Source organism: Rattus norvegicus, chromosome 8, assembly GCF_021556685.1.
Source record: "Rattus norvegicus strain SHRSP/BbbUtx chromosome 8, alternate assembly SHRSP_T2T, whole genome shotgun sequence".
Classification (NCBI taxonomy): Eukaryota; Metazoa; Chordata; class Mammalia; order Rodentia; family Muridae; genus Rattus; species Rattus norvegicus.
This window is the reverse complement of record NC_141541.1, coordinates 73,403,734-73,421,055: the sequence shown is the minus strand read 5'-3', so window position 1 is coordinate 73,421,055 and position 17,322 is coordinate 73,403,734. Positions and strand designations below refer to the sequence as shown.

The window sequence follows — 17,322 nt, the reverse complement described above, 5'->3', positions numbered from 1 at the left end:
CGCGCAACGGCTTACGTCTCCCCTTCCTTGAATTATGTATCTGATAATGAAAATGATGGTCACTGGCACAGCTACTTCACAAAGTCTTGTGTGGACATGCGATCTGTCCACACTGTGCCCACTTGTGGGTGCCTCACAGAGTTTGGACAGTTTGGCTGTTAGTATCTTAGGCTCTGAGCCTGTGAGGGTCCTTCCTCCACCTCAACCCCCACCCCCACCCCAACATCTGTGGCCCAGAAACTGACACTGTATCAAAAAACTCAGTGTTCACTTTGGCAACAGTACTTTTATTCAGTTAAAATGAATAGACTGTGACAAACCCAATTGGGCCGAAGAGGCTGCCAGATCCGTCTCCCGTAGCCTCTCTGACCAAAGGAAAATGGGACGCCACAGAGAAGCAACTCAGGGACAGATGACACTGGCTCAGGTGGGAAGAGCCCTAGAGTCCACCTACCATTTGGGAGAAGGGACTGCCCTTCCCAAGTCCACTTGGACAAGAGTCTAGGTTTCTAACAAAACGCCACACATTCTACTGTTTTAGCTAATTCTCTAGAGTTTGGGGTGGGAGTCCCTAGAGGATTTGGGGTCAGGGTCTTTATGTTCTAACCTCATTTTTTTAAAGAATACACAACCTTTTTTTTTCTTTAAAAAAAGTTTTCTTTCTGCTATTTAAAAAAATGTTTCTGAGTATAACCAAAAATAGGTCTTTGTGTTTTTTTTCCTTTCTTTCTGTTTCTAACTTTTTTAACCTAAGTAGTTCAAAGAACAATACAACAGAAAAGAGAAATAAAACGTAAACACACCTCATACAAAAATAATTCCTGGCCACCCCTGCTGACTGGGTAGGTCAGGTTACCTGGGTCCCAGAAAGCTGGGGCGCCTATATGAGAGAACACCCACTTCCACACCATGCAGTACATTCCAGGGACTGCCCTGTGTCTGGTCAGACAGAGAGATGGATCTCCGGGTTATGTCCCGCCTTCCCTAAGCCCAGGCAGGGAGGACTACAGGGCTCCAGGTGAACAGTGGGTTGTTAGAAGGTCGGAACAAGGGTGGACGGACAGACACAGGAGATGGAGTGCAGGTGGTGTGCAGGGATGGGACAAGTTTGGGACAATTTATACTTCATGGAACAGCTTTGCTCTTGTTTTTGGCTTGTTTCACATTTTCTCTCTGACCAGTTTCATCTCCATTTCGGTAAGCCCCATGGTCACCTAGCTACAGCCTCCTCTGGCGGGGGAGAGGTAGGCCAGGCCAGGCCAGGGAAGGAGGAGGCCAAGGAGGGTCCAGTGACAGCATAGGCCCACACTGAGGGCCGTGAGCCTTGAGGTAGACAGTTTCTTTCACACTTGGAGTTGGGACAGTGGTTCTTTTGGGGGTTAGGTTTTTTTTTTCCCTTTCTTTTTTTCTTTTTTTTTCTCCTTTTTCTTTTACTCTGGGCAACAATATAGGTGGGAGGGGTCCCCATTACGGGGCTTGAGGTAGGAGTGCTTTCGGGCTCTGTGGGGTAGAGGCTGAGGCTACTGCCCCGCTACCCCCAAGGACATTCATTCCGGCTGAGGTAGGTGCTGAGTCACAACAGCTAAAAATCCATCCTGAGAAAACAAGGTCAGAGCAGGGTGACACATCAGGGGCCGAGCCACAGCAGGGACATGGCTCTGGAGTATAATTCACTTCCTCCCTCTCTCTCTCTCTTTCTCTCTCTCTCTCTCTCTCCTTTCTCTTTCTTTTTTGACTTTTAAATTTTGATTTTTTTTTAAAGGAAAAGGTTTGTTTCCTGAGTCCTGTGGGCAGCAGGCGTTGGTGAGGGGGCGACATTAGTTCGAGGAGGGAGATGCCTTGCTGTAGGACCCACTGGGTCCTGTGGTTTGAGAACCCAGTCCTTCATTGGCGAGCTCCTAGGACATCCAAATCCCACAGAAGAGGAAAAACCTCGCCTTTGACCTGAGAATGGGGTACCACCCCTCGGGAACACACCAGCGCTGGCTATTGTCTCCAGTAAGCTCACTGGGGAGCTGGGACTGCTAGAGGCTGGGCCGTCTGTCTGTCACGTCTGTCTGTCACTGAGGAGACCAAGGCCTACATCCTGGGATGCTGGGACAGGTCCAGGCCCTGCACAGGAAGACATAGTCTCTGTTGTCCTCCCTGCCGCAAGGTTGAAGTCTTGAAGCTGCACCATGGAGAGCTGGGTCTCCTCATATGGAGTAGGGGCTGTGGGGTCCTGAGGAGGGAAGGGTCAGGTATGGAGGTGAGTATCAGGGCCAGAGGCAAGGATCAGCCTCCGTCCCACCCCAGAGGGAAGGTTCAGCATGTCTAAACTTTTCTCACGGCAGGAGGCTGTCATGAAAAAGATGGTGTTGGAGGCCATTCAGTCAGGGAAGTGATGGGAAAAACATACTTTCTCCCCCACCCCAGCCCCGACCCCCGAGGCTCCCACCAGGTAGCTTTGGATGGCCTGAAACTTGCTAGATAGAGCAAGCTGGCCCAGAACTCATAGAGATCCAACTGCCTCTGCCTCCTGAGTGCTGGGATTAAAGGTGTGGACCACCAGACTGGAAATCATAACCTCTTTAAAAAAAAAAAGAGGGTATCGTGTAGCTCAGGCTTGCTCTCTGTGTAGCTGAGGATAATCCCGAAAATCTGATTTTCATGCCTTCACCTCCGGCGTGCTAGGATTACAGGTGTACACCACCATACCAGGTGCATCCTGTTTTAAGTACATTTATGATTTTGTATTGGATCCCATTCATAGCTGTTACCTGCCAAGTGCCAGAAGCCTGAGGCTTGCAGGCTAGCCAGACATGCTTGGCTGTCCCTAGGCCTCCCAAGGAGGACCCAAGGAGCAGCACTGACGGGAGTTAGAGATCCTGTCCTGTGGCCACGATGTAGGGAGGGGTAGCACTGAGGGAGTCAGGGACTGAGGGAGATGGGTTGGAGGCCTGGGCACTCACCGTGGACCTGGAGCCTGGCTGCCCGGCTGACGCAGTTGTGGGGAACAGCTGCTCCAACTCCTTGGCATCCACATGCTTTTCATCTCGGCCTAGCTGGCCCCCTTCTCCTCGGTTCACTCCATTCAGGGTCAGGATACCAGGGTCCCTCTGGCTCCGGGGACCCTGGGGAGGGGAGAGCTGGTTTTCCACATCCTTACATAGGAGGACCCTAAGAGGTGAGCCAAATGTTAGGGGAGCACCATCGGGGATAAAGATAGACAGAAGACCGAGGGGCCGGCTCTGTTGCCTTCCCCTGCAGCTGCTCCTCCCCAGACTCAGAACTCACCTGCCCCTTTGGCCAAACAGAAGAAAGAGGACACAGAAGATGATGCAAGTGACTCCGATGTGGATGCCAATGACAATGCCTGTAGTAGATGTGTGGTTGGTGACCTCTTCCTTCCGGCAGTCACATGGGGGAGTCAACGCTAGAGGGGAGGGCAGGTTGGGGCACAGCTTGCCTGGCCTGAAGCAAGACTCCCCAGCTCTCTCCCTCTGCTTGACCCCGTGAACTTTTTCTCTGGGACCCTAGCTCAGTCTTCTGGTACTCTCTGGTACTCGCTATGGCAGCCACTCTGTGCCAGCTGAGCGGCACTAGTGCTGTTTGAGACAGGGTCTCATGTAGCCCAGGCTGGCCTCAAACTTGCTATGTAACTGAAGATGACTTTCAACTTCTGATCCTCCAGCTCCTTCCTCCTGGGTGGTGCGATTACAGATGCTACGCCTGGCTTCTGTAGCACTAGGGGTAGAACCCAAGGCTTTGTACATACGAGGCAAGAGCTCTATCAACTGAGCTACAGTCCCAGCCAGGCCCAGCCGCCCCTTGTTTTGGTTGTATGGACTATTTTATCCTGGCCATAGCTTTATAAAGTGGGTATCCTTAACCTTGTTTCATAACGGGGAAAAAAACAGGGTTCAGAGAAGTTAAACAACGTGTCCAAGGTCACACAGCTTAAGCATCTCTGCTTCCACCTAAGCTGTGTGTCTGAGGCTAGACATACTGGGCTCTCTCCTAGCCTGCTTACTACGCATCCTCCTCCCTGCAGGCCGGGCTGCGGCTGCGGCACACGTCCTATCCTTAGCCCTCACCTGTCCTCTCAGAGGCTCCCTTCAAAGACACAAATCGGACCGTGGCGTTCCCGTCTCCATTCTGATTGTAGGCGAGGAGCTTCACCTCGTACACGGTGCTGGGGTCTGCAGGAGGTAGGGCTACTGAGCAACTTCCCCTTCCCTGCCAGACACCTTTGTCCGAGAGTGGAAGGGGCACCACCCCTGGCCCCGCCCCAGTACCACCCCTGGCCCCGCCCCATGCCCTGTAGGCCTCACCGAGCTGGCTGAGGTTGTAAGAGGAGACAGTCCCAGGGAGCAAGATGGGGCCGGTGAAGGAGGCTGCGCTGGCTGGGCGGTAAAACAGCTTGAAGCCCCCATTGTGTTGGGCCAGCCGTGGCCAGGGCTTCCACAGCAGTTGTAGAGAGGAGCTGCCCAGCAACCGCACAGATAACGGGGGTGGGACAGGGGCTAGAAGCCAAGATGTGAGCAGTCAGTGGGAACTCTAAGGTTTCCACCTGTGACCTAGAACCCAAGATCCTGACAGCCCTCTGGTCTCTGGCATAGAGCAGGTCCTTGCTCAGACAGCATCTCTCAATGAATCAGAAAAGGCTGCCCCTCCCTCCCAGGACAGCCAGTCCCCACTCAGCCTCAGGACCAGGCACCTTGTACAGCATACAACCTGAACAGGTACACAGGGGATGGTTCTGTTCCAACAGCCTGAGCATCTATAGTATCCCACATTCCTCACCTTCACCCAGGGTGCTGGCCAGGGTGGGGACGGAGGCTAAACTGGCCCCCCGTGGTGTGTAGGCTTTGATGTAGAAGCTGTAGGCTGTGGAGGGCTCAAGGTCTCTCACCAGGTGCTGAAAGGTGCTCTTGCTGACAGCTTCCTGGTACTCCAGCTTGGGTGAGTCTGGAAGGCGAAGGGTAGGGAGTGTTAAAGGTTAGGAAGGAATCTTGGAAGCTTTGGTGAACTGAGGTCAGGGAGCAGGGTGCTGAAGGAAAGGAAGGTGTTAGGTCAGGATGTATGTGTGGTACAGAGCGTTAGCTACGGTGAGTGAGGGTGGGTGATGGAGTTCTCCTGAGGGTCACTACCCACCAGCAGCCTTCCTGATGTGCAAGACATAGCCAATGATCTCCTTGGTGTGGGTCAGAGGCTCACTCCAGGACACTCGAACCTCAGTGGAGGACACAGAGACAGCACGGACATTGCGTGGGGGGCCTGGCAACCCCTCGGCCCACAGCACGGTCAGCCTGGCGCTGGCTTGTGAGGAGCCAGCAATGTTCTCAGCCACACACTGGTAGATGGCTTCGTCTTCAGGACCGACTCCAGAAATGCTCAATGTGCTACAGGGGAAGGGAGAGCCTCAGAGGTCAGCCACACCCCACTTGAGAGATAAAAAGACCGAGGTCCTCCTTGTCAGAGCAAGACTTGTCTGCACAAGGGCAGTGGGTCTAAGACTTAAGCCCCAAGCCCCCAGACCCCCATCACTTTCCTCTGGCTAGATATATACAGTATATTTGGGCTACTTATTTTAGACCGCTGTCTCTTCCAAGGATAGCATGCCAACACAGACACACATACACACACACACAGACCCAGAGAGACACACGCACACATACACAGAGATCCAGAGACACAGACACAGACACACACACACACACACACACACACACACACACACACAAAGACACAGAGAGACACACAGACACACACAGACACACACACAGATACACACATATTTACATAGGGACACACACACAGATACACACATACTTACATAGGGACACACACAGACACACACACACACACACACACACACACACACACACACCTGTTATTGTTCTTGAGCCTGACGTGGCCTCCTGCCCCCAGCACTTGTCCATTCTTCAACCACGTGACATGAGGCGGTGGTTCACCCTGGGCTTGGCAGGTGAACATGGCTGTGGTCCCAGCTGGCCTGGAGATGGACTGAGGATGCTGGACAAACTCTGCTGGGGCTGAATGGACACAAAGAAGCATGCAGAGTCATAGGGGTCATGCATTGAGGAACAGGGACAGCCATGAGTGTGGGGGAGAGGGGCAAGGTGGGAGCGGTGGCGATCACAGCGAGGTGGGACAGATAGTGGGTCACAGAAGACTACTCCCAGGAGGCCAGTAGAGGCTCCCTGTCTTCTTCCTTCACCCCAGCATCTACGAAGAGGACTCCATCTTAAGGACTATTCAAAAGACTGACATCTGTATCCGAAAGCAATCAAGCTGAGCTCCCTGCTCAGGAAATTGTTAAATAAATACATGTGCTAATAGGGCTGGCTGCACCTCCAAGGCTGTAATGACAGGAGATGAATGAGGCCCTCCCACCCCCACCCCCCAATTCCACTTCCCTCCAATCCCCGGCTTGCTCAAGCCTCTATTAACACTCAAGAATGAAATACTCCATCACTTTCATGTGGGCAGATTAACAGCACATAGCATGCTAAACAAACAGCACTTAGGTTCAGGATCCCCCATTTCCCATCTCCGCTCCTGTGCCGCAGGAGGAGACAACCAGGGGGAAAGCCCTGGGAATGGAAATCGAGGCTGGCTGCTGCGGCCTCCACATCCTGGGAGCGAGGTGGGAGCTGCTGTGTGAGAGGAAGATGACAGGTACAGTGGGGCGCACAGCAGGCGGGTGTGAGCGTGGAAGTGGCACATGTGTGAATGAAACGGCTCCACGGGAAGGGACACGTGTGAGCCAGGGGAATGACCCGCTGAGATCATGGGCGGCAAGTCTGAGAACGCCACAGCCCTCTGTTGCTAATACTCGTACTCTGGGAGCAGCCCTGCTGTCTTGGACTTATGAGGGGCAAAGGGTGGGGCAAGGGCTGGAGCGAGAAGGTACAGACCAGAGATGCGGAGGGGGCACAGGAAGGGTTTGGCTGCTCCATACCTTGTACCACCAGCCGACCCTGGGCTGTCCTCCTCACGCGGGTGCCAGGCCTGTTGGCTGCACAGACATAGACACCTGAATGCTGGACAGTCACATCTGAGATGATGAGGTTCCCCGTGCCCAGCACCTGGATGCCTTCCACCCCAATAGGGCGGCCATCTGTAAAGACAGTGGAGAGGGAATGAGCTGTGTCAGGAAGATAGGACAGGTAAGAATATTCCAGAAGGCTCACCCCTCTAGCACCCCTCCCCAGATCTCCAAATGTGTAGCCCTGGAGCCCAGCAGCAGGAGCCAGCGTTCTGATTCTAGTATGGTGACTGCTCCCTGGTTTTACTGTTGTTTGCTTTGTTTTTAGACAGCGTCTCACTGCACAGCCTGGGGTGAGATCCTTCTGTTTGAGCCTCCCAGGTGCTGGGATAACAAACCTTATTGCCCAGTCATTCTCAACCTGTGGGGTGTGACCCCTTTGGGGGTGGGGGTGGGGTCTAACAACCCTTTCACAGGGGTCACCTAAGACCACTAGAAAACACGGATATTTACATTACGGTTCATAAAAGGGCCTTCATAAAAGTAGCAATATTACACTTTTGAAGTAGCAATGAAATAAATTTGTGGTTGGGAACCACAGAGGAACTGTATTAAAGTGTCACGGCATCAGGAAGGTTGAGAAACTCTACCTTGAGTCCATAGAGGATTTGAATTTGATCAGCAGTTGTTAAGTTCTGTTCTATCTAGGATGCCGAGGCCCATGCACAGGAATAGAAAGGCTCTGGGGGGTTCCTCAGTAAAGGGCCTTGGTTAACTTTGTTCCCCATCTGTATGAGGCCCCTGAGCCATTCTTTCTCTCTTGCAAGGCCATGCTTTGGGAAATGACGGAGCAGATGGCCCCTGAAGTGCCTAGTGGCTCCTGATGGTAGCCTGCTCTTTCCAGCCTCTCCCTGGGACCCAGGCCCTCCCCCAACCCCAGGGATCAGATTAGCACAGCCAGAACACAAGGAGACAGCTCCCCATTCAGGCCCTGAAGTGGTGAAATCTACTCCATTATCCCACACGGCCCCTCCTTCCCCCAGCACTCAGCTGCTAGTGTGGCACAGTCTCCCTGTGAATGTGACCCCACCCCACCCCACCCCCTCTAGAGGCTCCTTCCCCCAGTGACCTTTCGGCTCAGACTAGTGGTCCATCTGCACCCTTTCACTGCTTTCTTCAGCTGCCTGGGGATTTTGGCTGGGAAGACTTAGGAGCAGGCAAGCGCGGCAGGAGGGGAGGAGGGACGGGGCGGAGCCGACAGGGTAGGATGCTTGCTGAGATTTTGAACACTGAGGATTGATAGCGGGGGTGTGGCCAGGCATAGAGGGTGGCGTGGGAGGCACTGGGTGCTGCAGAGAGTTCTAGGGGCTAGAGAGACAGGACCGCCTGTACTCGGTAACCCAGGGAACTAAGCTAGCCCCGCAGGGAGAGAGAGAATGTAGCAGCAGGCTGACCTCCAGAGAAACTCAACCCCTCCCCAGGCCACAGGGGGGGGGGGGGATCCGATTGACCCTTGTGAAAAACAAATACAATGTAAAGCCCCCCCAGAGCTGGGTGATGAGACCGTGAGACCAGCCCTCCCAGGGGGGTGGGCTGGCCAGAGAGCAGGCACTATGGATAAGGCTCACCCAGGCGGCTCCAGGACACAATGGGGCGCGGGTTGCCCGTGGCGACACACTCCAGCACTGCAGTCTGGTGCACTGTCAGGGTGAGGTTCTCAGGCCCCACAAGGATGGTGGGCTCCTTGTAGGTCCCAGAGCCCGAACCTGGGAGGAGAAACCCGCATTTCCTCATTTCAGTTGGAAGTCTTTTCACTCCCTCATTCCCGCCCGCCCACGCACGATCCAGGATATGCACCAGCCCCCAACCAAGTTCTGAAGACAAGGAGAATTGGGGAACCTGCGGGTCCTGACAACCGTCCTTCCTCTCCCAGCCAGGTCTCTAGTATTGGTAGAGCTCAGGGAAGACATACTTTCCAGAAAGGCTAGAGGCCAGCCTCAGGTGCTTTCGGCTTGTGGCCTTATGCTCATAGGGCCTCTGTATACACTCAGTCACACTGGGGAACTGGGTCTGTCTGGGAGTAGACCAACTGGGGTGGCCAAGAGAACAGGGAAGGCCAAAGGAGCTCACCTGACACGGTGAGCCTGGCCCCGTGGCTGACCCGCACACTAGCCATGTTGGAGGCCACACAATGGAAGACACCGCTATCCTCAGCCCGAAGTCCTGTTATTTGCAGGACCCCCTTGGGCAGTAATGTGTACCTGTTAGGGAGGGCATAATTGACTACCAGCACAGTCATTGCAACCTCAAGCCATGGGGACAGAAACTTGAGACATGGGCACTAACCCAACCTTATTGCTGTGATCACAGATGCTTACTGGGACCCTCCTGGGTGGACATAGCCTCCTAATCTTAGTAACAACACACACAATACTCTCACACATTCTCATGAGCCTAGAATCTGGGCCTAGTAAGCCACCCGGATCCACAATTCTGACTGCAGCTTACACAAGTAGCACTGTTCCAGCCTGTAGGTGCTGGTGGTACACATGGCTGCCACAGGCTTCATCCCAAGTCAGTTATCCCCTGTCATTCCCACAAGAGGCTCACCTCTCATCATCCGTGTCAATGGGGACTCTGTTCTTCTCCCATGTGATCAGAGGCTTGGGAAGCCCGTGGATTTGGCACTGGAAGCGGGCCACACCACCCTCCTCACCCATGACCGCCTGGGGGTGCACGTGGAAGTCGGACATAGCTGGGGAGACAGAAAAGGAGAGACAGATAAGGTGCACTGTGGAGGTACAGAGGAAGAGATGAGGGGTCATCCTCTGAGAGCACAGTCTCCTTCAGCCCTCCCTACCGTGGGGAGGCACATTCCAACCTGAGGTGACATAACCTTTAAGACCCCTGGAAAGGAGACACCGAGATAAGATGTAGTCATCTATGAAGCTCATAAGTGAAATCCAGAGGAGTTACCAAAAGAAGGCCAAGAAAACCAAAAGCCCATGCTGTTTTAAATACATTTGGACCATTGTACCAGACTGAACTCATGGCTTCCCTTGGCTGTCGGGGTGGACATGCCTGGCAGAGCAACTCCAGGAAGATGAAGCTCTGACAGGGTATGTACAGGTTCTAGGCGGTTTCCTTAGGAGGGAAGGACCTCTCTCATGGAGGCCACCTAGAGAAAGGCACTTCCCCAAGTTGGCTAGTATATTTTTATCTGTTGTGACCTGAACAGTGTGAACCACATTCTACAGAAGTGGGAACCAAGGCCCAGAGAGGGAGCTGGTTCATTCACAGTTACCTAGTAGGGCATCGTCAATCGTAGCTTTGCCAGACTCTCCTTACCATGGTCCAGTGGCTTTTATTTTTTTCTTTTTCTTCCTCCCTTGTCCTCTTCCCTCTCTTCTGCAGTTTCCACAAGCGCCCCAAGAGGGTAGTGTATCCATGCAAGGTGACAGGCCCTCTCAGAAGACTGTCAAACCTTCCAATCTACATTTCAATGTGTCATAAATATTCAAGGACCCCCTCCCCACCTTTGGGGGGATCAGACTCACACTTAAACTCTGATCTGCAGAGGGGGCCATGGTGCCCCCTTGTACCCCCAGCTGGTTAAGTGTCCTTCCCACCCTGTTCCCACCCTGGCTCAGGCCCACACTGCAAACCTGGGGGGAAAGCCCCTCCCGCGTGAGTTCCCAGCTTCAGGGCTGGGACTGAGATTTCATTAAAATCCACTTTGCTTCAAGTGCAGGAAGGCGGTACACCATCTGTCCAGGCTGCAGCCCCTCCCCTCTGGCACTCCATCAATTGGGACAGGGGCTCCCTTCCTCCCAGAAGGAGTCCCCTACCCCAGCAGCAGGGACCCCTGGAGCTTGTGGCTAGTAGTTCCTGCTCTGGGCTCCCTGGCATGCCTAGACAGCTCTCCTCCTGGCCCTTGTGTTCCTTCTCAGGCTCCCTCAATCCACAGTCCTCTTCTGGACTCCATGGAAGCTCAGCAGCTTGAAAGGAGGAGGCCGAGCCTTTGTGCCTTCCCCTCAAGAGTCTCTGGGGGCTGGCTCCTTTGTGGCCATCTCCATCTCATTTGCATATGGTTCATTAAATATAAACATGCATAAAAATCCCCTTCCCAGCCTCCTCCTCTCTGATGGCCTCCCGGGACTGTGGTAGATGGGTGTGCACAGCTACTTGGACATGTGTTCTGGGCTGCGTGTTTGCTGGGAAGCCTGGCTCTGTCTCCTGTATGTGACCTGACCCCATCTGGACCACAGTAAGGGTTTGAATTGGCCAGCTACCATGGCCGGTATGTGTTTCTGGTGTTGTGTAGGTGATCAATCACGAGTGTCTCCCTGTGGGTAACGTTCTTGTGGACGGGATTGGGGGCCTGGGTTTGGGAGGGGAAGGCACATGGTCCAGCTGGGGTCCCTATCAGGCTTGATGAGAGAATACCCGGAGCATCCAGAGGTCAGCCTTCCTGCCTCGGAGCATCCAGAGGTCAGCCTTCCTGCCTCGGGCCAAGGGCTGTGCTTGGCCAAAGGTCCGTGGGTCAATCCAGGGCTCAGGAATGGTAGAGCACAGCCTCCAGGAAGGTAGGGCTGGAGAGATTTTGAGGGTGGGGGGAGAGAGAACCCAGGTTCCAGAATCTGCTCTCTTATCCCTTCACTCAGACCCTGCCTATGTAGGAGCTGAGATCTCTTCCTCACTCCAGCTGGAAAAGCACGGTGGCCTCCCCACACCCCTCCTCTCACCCTCCATCCCCAACCTGGGGCTAATGGTTCTGCCGACTGCAGATGCCACCTCCTCACAGAAACAAGCCTTTTTGCCTCTATTCCTCAGCCTGGACTCCATGGAGGTCCTAGAATTGGACTGCGGAGAGGCAGAAGAGGCTGCTGCTTCTCAGTCTTGGGTGCTGAGATGGAGGTGTCTGGCCTCTGCTGGGCAGCCCTCCCTCAACTCCCCAGCCTCAGAAGGAGACTGTCGGCACAGCAGGGTTGAGTATAGAGAAAGGGAATTCCAGTGCTGGAAGGGGCTGGACAAGGAGTCAGTTCTCACAGCAGTAGGGTCACTGGACTCTTAAAGGTCCCCTGGGACCTACCTGCCTGGCCCTCACTGCCTGCATCAGAGTGGCCCTTGAGGTCCCTGAGTGCTGTGCTTACTAACACACTCACTCTGAAGGGCTGCTCTGCTTGTCCAAAAATGCTAGAAAACCATTTTTGAACCAAACCCTCATGTCTTGCAAAAGGGTTTCTGAAGCCTAGACCTTCTGTGGAGTGGGGTGAGAGGTAGGAGATGGGGAGTGTCCCTTAGTACCTCAGCCAGTTAAGGCTAAGAAACACTGCAGCAAATTGTATGTTAAACCAGGTTCTTTTCTTCTTCTGTTCTCCTCCTCCTCCTCCTCTTTCTCCTCCTCTTCCTTGTCCTCTTCTTCCCCCCTCCTCCTCTTCCTCCTCCTCTTCTTCCCCCCTCCTCCTCCTCTTCTTCTAGATATCATTTATTTTTAGCAGGGCAGGGGTGGTGCATGTCTTTAATTCCAGTACTTAGGAAGCAAATATAGGCAGATTTCTGTGAGTTCAAAGCCAGCCTGGTCTAAAGAGCAATTTCCAAGACACCCAGGGCTACACAGAGAAACCCTGTCTTGAGAAACCAACTAACCAACCAAACAAAAAGGTATTATTCATTAAATTTTATTTTATGTATAATGGGTATTTTCCCTGCGTCTCTCTATACACTATTACATGTGCCTACTGCCCAAACAGGCCAGAAGAGAGAGCCTGATTGCCCGGAGCTGGAATTACAGACAGCTGGAAGCTGTCATGTTAGTGCTGGGAACTGAACCCAGGTCCTCGGCAAGAGGAGCCAGTGCTCTTCCATGAGCCATCTCCCAGCCTCAAGCAGCCTTTTCTTAATGGCTGAAGGACAGGTCATGAGTACAGATAGAGTTTGTTCCTCAGCTTCCCCTGGGATCAGGCTGGCCTGCCATGGGTACTCTTTCCCCCGTCACCAAGCCTTCTGCTCCCCTCTCCTCTCCACATCCTTCACTTACTCTTTGCTCAGCCCCAAGACTTGTAGAGAGCTTGCAGCCTAGAGGCTCAGCCCTCGTTTATGTAGCATGAATGAAGGAATAGTTGCCCTTCAGGACCCTCAGGTTCTGCTCTTACCTTCGCTAGAGTCTCCAGACCAGAGAGCCTGCTCAGCTTAGCTGGGGTCCTGGAACCTTCTGGGCACCCCTCTCAAACAGACTTAAGTCTCTTCTGGGGTCAGGGTAGAAGTATTTGGCTCACGGGGTTGGGGATTTAGCTCAGTGGTAGAGCGCTTGCCTAGCAAGCGCAAGGCCCTGGGTTCGGTCCCCAGCTCCGGAAAAAAAAGAAAAAAGAAAAAAAAAAAAAGAAAAGAAAAAAAAAAGAAGTATTTGGCTCACAAGTCCTCTCACTCTGTCGTGTGTGTGTGGTGTGTGTGTGTGTGTGTGTGTGTGTGTGTGTGTGTGTGTGTTGTTTGTTTGTTTGTTTGTTTGTTCTGTTTTTTGAGGTAGAGTTTTGCTATGTAGCCCAGGCTGGCCCCAAACTCAACGTAATCCTTCTTTAGCCTCCTGTGTTGGGGTTCTAGGTCTGAGCTTCCACATCCCATAGACATCTGTTCTCAGCCAGGTGTCCAATGTTCACTGTAATCCAGGGATTATGGAGGCTGAGGCAGGATGATCATGAATTCAAGCAGGGCTTGGGCTGCACAGTGGGATTCTGAATTTAAAATGAAAATATGGGGCTGGAGAGATGGCTCAGAGGTTAAGAGTGCTGACTGCTCTTCCAGAGGTCCTGAGTTTAACTCCCAGCAATCACATGGTGGTTCACAACCATCTGTAATGGGTTCTGATGCCCTCTTCAGGTGTATGTGAAGACAGCTACAGTGTACTCACATACATAAAATAAATACATCTTTTTAAAAAATGAAAATATGGTCTCTTCATATGGGCTTGAGATAGCAGTGCTGGGTTCTTGGGTACTTTTATGTTATTAACTTTCCAGGGAAAGGTTCCTGGGCATACATGAAACATCAGGCTGCCAGCAGGACCTCTGAGTTCTCTAAACACGTCACCACAGAGGCTCTACGGTTGATGACTGTGGAGGCTGGTTACAGCTGTGGCAGGCATTAGCCGCTGAACATTCAGTCAGTGCCATGTCCCTGGCTGTTGGTGCTTTCCACCTCTTCAGACACTTGTTGGTCCTCTGAGGACAGTTTGGGTTCCTCACTTCAAGCTGGGTGACAGGAGCAGTAATGGAGTAGGTGGGAACCCTGCCACATGTGAGGGCCAAAGGAAGCAACAAGGAAAAGGAGGCAGCCAGCATCCTGTCCCCATGCATTTTTAAAAGGGTCGTCCAGATTCCCTGACCCTCCATGGGTACAGCAGGTTATGGTGGAGACAAGAGTGGCCGAGAACGAGGCCAGCAATCCTTAAGGGGTTGGAAGGGAATGGAAATGACAGGAAATGGCCCCTGGACACCCCTATAAATCACCCAGAAGGGCGCGATCTCCTGAGAACCAAGTATACAGCAGCTCCGGAGAGGAACTTACTGCCTGGTCCAGGGCCTTTGCAGAGGTCAGGCCTGGATCTGATTAGACAGGCTCCAGGGAGGACACAAAGGGCAGGGAAGGCCGGAGGCAGAGGACTGGGAAGGAACTCAGGTCTCCCACCTTCGGCTGCAGTCAGATTCCTATCTGGCCTAGTGATGATAAAAAATGCCGTGGGCATATTTGGAAAACGTAGACTTTGTCAAAGTTAGAGGCCTCCCCCAACACCATGGGGGTGGAGGGGTAGAGGTGGGTTCTGAGAACTGACCACCCCTTTTCAACCCATCATTCAAGAGGGGATCACAGCGAATATTTATCCAAAGATCCTGAGGCTAATCACACACACACACACACACACACACACACACACACACACACACACACACGCACATTTATGTAAATTAACCTATAATTTATAGCTGATTCAAATTTGAAGACTCAGTCCACTGCTATGAGACAGTATAGTGATCTATACCCACGTAAAATTGAGACGTCCTGTAACATAGTATATATACTGGATTTTAAAAAAACAAACCAACTTTTTTTTGTTTTGTGAGACAGGGTTTCTCTGTGTGGTCTTGACTGTCCTGGAATTCTTTTTTTTTTTTTTTTTTTGGTTCTTTTTTTCAGAGCTGGGGACCGAACCCAGGGCCTTGCGCTTCCTAGGTAAGCGCTCTACCACTGAGCTAAATCCCCAGCCCCCTGTCCTGGAATTCTATCTGTAGATCAGGCTAGCCTGAAACTTACAGAGACCCACCTGCCTCTGTGTCTTAGTTAGGGTTTTGCTGCCATGAACAGACTCCATGACTAAGGCAGCTCTCATAAGGACAACATTTAATTGGAGTTTGCTTAAAGAGGTTCAGTCCCTTATCATCAAGGTGAGAGCATGGCAGCATCCAGGCAGGCATGATACAGAAGGACCTGAGAGTTCTACATCTTCATCTGAAGGCCACCAGGAGAAAACTGGCTCCCCCAAGATTAGGAGGAGGGACTCATTGCCTACCCTTACGGTGAGACACATCCTCCAATAGGCCACACCTACTCCAACAAGGATACACCTCCTAATTGTGCCATTCCCAGGCCAAGCATATTTCAACCAGCACAGTCTGCCTCCTGAATGCTGGGATTAAAGGCTTGTACCACCACCATCCGGTAGATTTTGAAAACTTAGGAGGTAAAAAAGGTAAAAGACACTGATCATTCAGGAGTCGCAAACCAAAAATTATAAATGAAACGTCAACACACACTCATTAAAACGAGACAGTTCATAGCACTTGGGATGGAGAAGCAGGAAGATCTCAAAGTCTTCCTCAACTCTCAAGTTCAAGGCCAGCCTAGCTCTGTGTGTGCTCCTGTCTGGGGAAAAAAGAAGGTAGTGTTAGAAAAAGAGGAAAAGGGAAAAACTGGGGAAGGGTGGTGGATGCCTGCAGGCTAAAACAGTGAAGTCATTTGAGCCTCTGAGTTAAAGTCCAGCTTAGGGCAGCTAAGATGGCCACGGTGGCTAAAAAGCATGTATCCTCCTTGTAGAAGACCCGAGTGCGATTGCCAGAACCCACTCAGGGCAGCTCATAACTGCTCTAGGGTATCTGATGCCTTCTTCTGGGTTCTGTGGGCATCTGCACTCACACATGCACATACCCCTATCATATACACATAATTAAAATAAAATAATACTTATGAAAAAACAGTCCAGATAATGTGTAAAACCTCCCATCTCAGAAAAACAAAACAAAACAAAACAATAATTGGGGTCTGGACAGTGGTGGCATCTGCCTTTAATCCCAGCACTTGGGAGACAGAGACAGGTGGATCTCTATGAGTTCAAGGCTAGCCTGGTCTACAGAGTGATTTCAAGGCCAGCCAGGTCTACACAGAGAAACCCTGTCTCAAAAAACCAAAAAGCCAACCAAACAACCAAACCAAACCAAACCAAACCAAACCAAACCAAACCAAACCAAACCAAACCAAACCCCTCACAATAAACAACGCTTCATGGTGCCGGTTAAGTAGGTGTGTTTCTCTATAAGACCCCATCTGAAATAAGAATAATGAATTATAATAACAACAGTCTGGAGGTAGAGGGTGGTGATGTTTGCACAATAACACAAATGCACTTTATATCACTGAGCCACGCACTTAGAATGACAACATTTTATCTCATGTAGATTTTTGCTTTGTTTTGCTTGAGACAGGTTCTCGTAGAATGTCGTCTGGCCTCGAACACTCTACAAAGCCAAAGATCAGCTTGAATTCCTGAGCCTCCTGCCTCGCCACCTGAGTGCTGCTCGTAAGGGCGGGCCTGTACCACCATAGTTGGCTCTGTTGTGTGAATCTTTTAATTAATTAATCCCATTTGGTATGTGCATCTTGTGGTGTGTCCTGTGTGTGCTTGTCAGTTTGTGTGGAAAGCCAGAAGCTGCCGGCATGTGTCTCCTCCCAACTACCTTTATTTTCTGAGTCAGAGTCTCTTTGTGAAACTGAATCTCATGACTTCGGCTAAAGTGAGTGGCCAAGAGCTTCAGAGCCTCCTGTCTGCACCCAGCACTGCGGTGACCTCTCCAGCCACTAAAGCTGGAAGTTTATGTGAGTCCTGGGATCTGAACAGACGTCTTCATGTTTTTGTGACAGACATTTTACCAACTGAGTCATCTCTTCAGCCTCTGTTGTATGTATTTTTACCAGAGGAAAAACACTGGGAAAGGGAACTGAAGGGGTTTTCGACCCCACAATTACAACAATATTAACCACTCAGAGCTCCCAGGGACTAA

General features: G+C 51.9%; 1 protein-coding gene across 2 annotated transcripts in view; it reads right to left on the bottom strand.

Moving 5' to 3' along the window:
* Positions 1-266: 266 nt before the first annotated feature.
* Igdcc3 (immunoglobulin superfamily, DCC subclass, member 3) overlaps positions 267-17,322 on the bottom strand; it is a 46,742-nt gene continuing 29,686 nt past the window's right edge. The window contains 13 exon segments of one of the 2 annotated variants that reach the window (NM_001372159.2): positions 267-2,037; positions 2,039-2,221; positions 2,952-3,159; positions 3,277-3,415; positions 4,077-4,181; positions 4,314-4,505; positions 4,786-4,950; positions 5,137-5,384; positions 5,873-6,038; positions 6,968-7,126; positions 8,623-8,760; positions 9,125-9,255; positions 9,605-9,749. In NM_001372159.2, coding sequence (NP_001359088.1) covers positions 2,005-2,037; positions 2,039-2,221; positions 2,952-3,159; positions 3,277-3,415; positions 4,077-4,181; positions 4,314-4,505; positions 4,786-4,950; positions 5,137-5,384; positions 5,873-6,038; positions 6,968-7,126; positions 8,623-8,760; positions 9,125-9,255; positions 9,605-9,749 — 2,012 coding nt within the window. In that variant the 3' untranslated portion in view covers positions 267-2,004. 2 annotated transcript variants of the gene reach the window in all.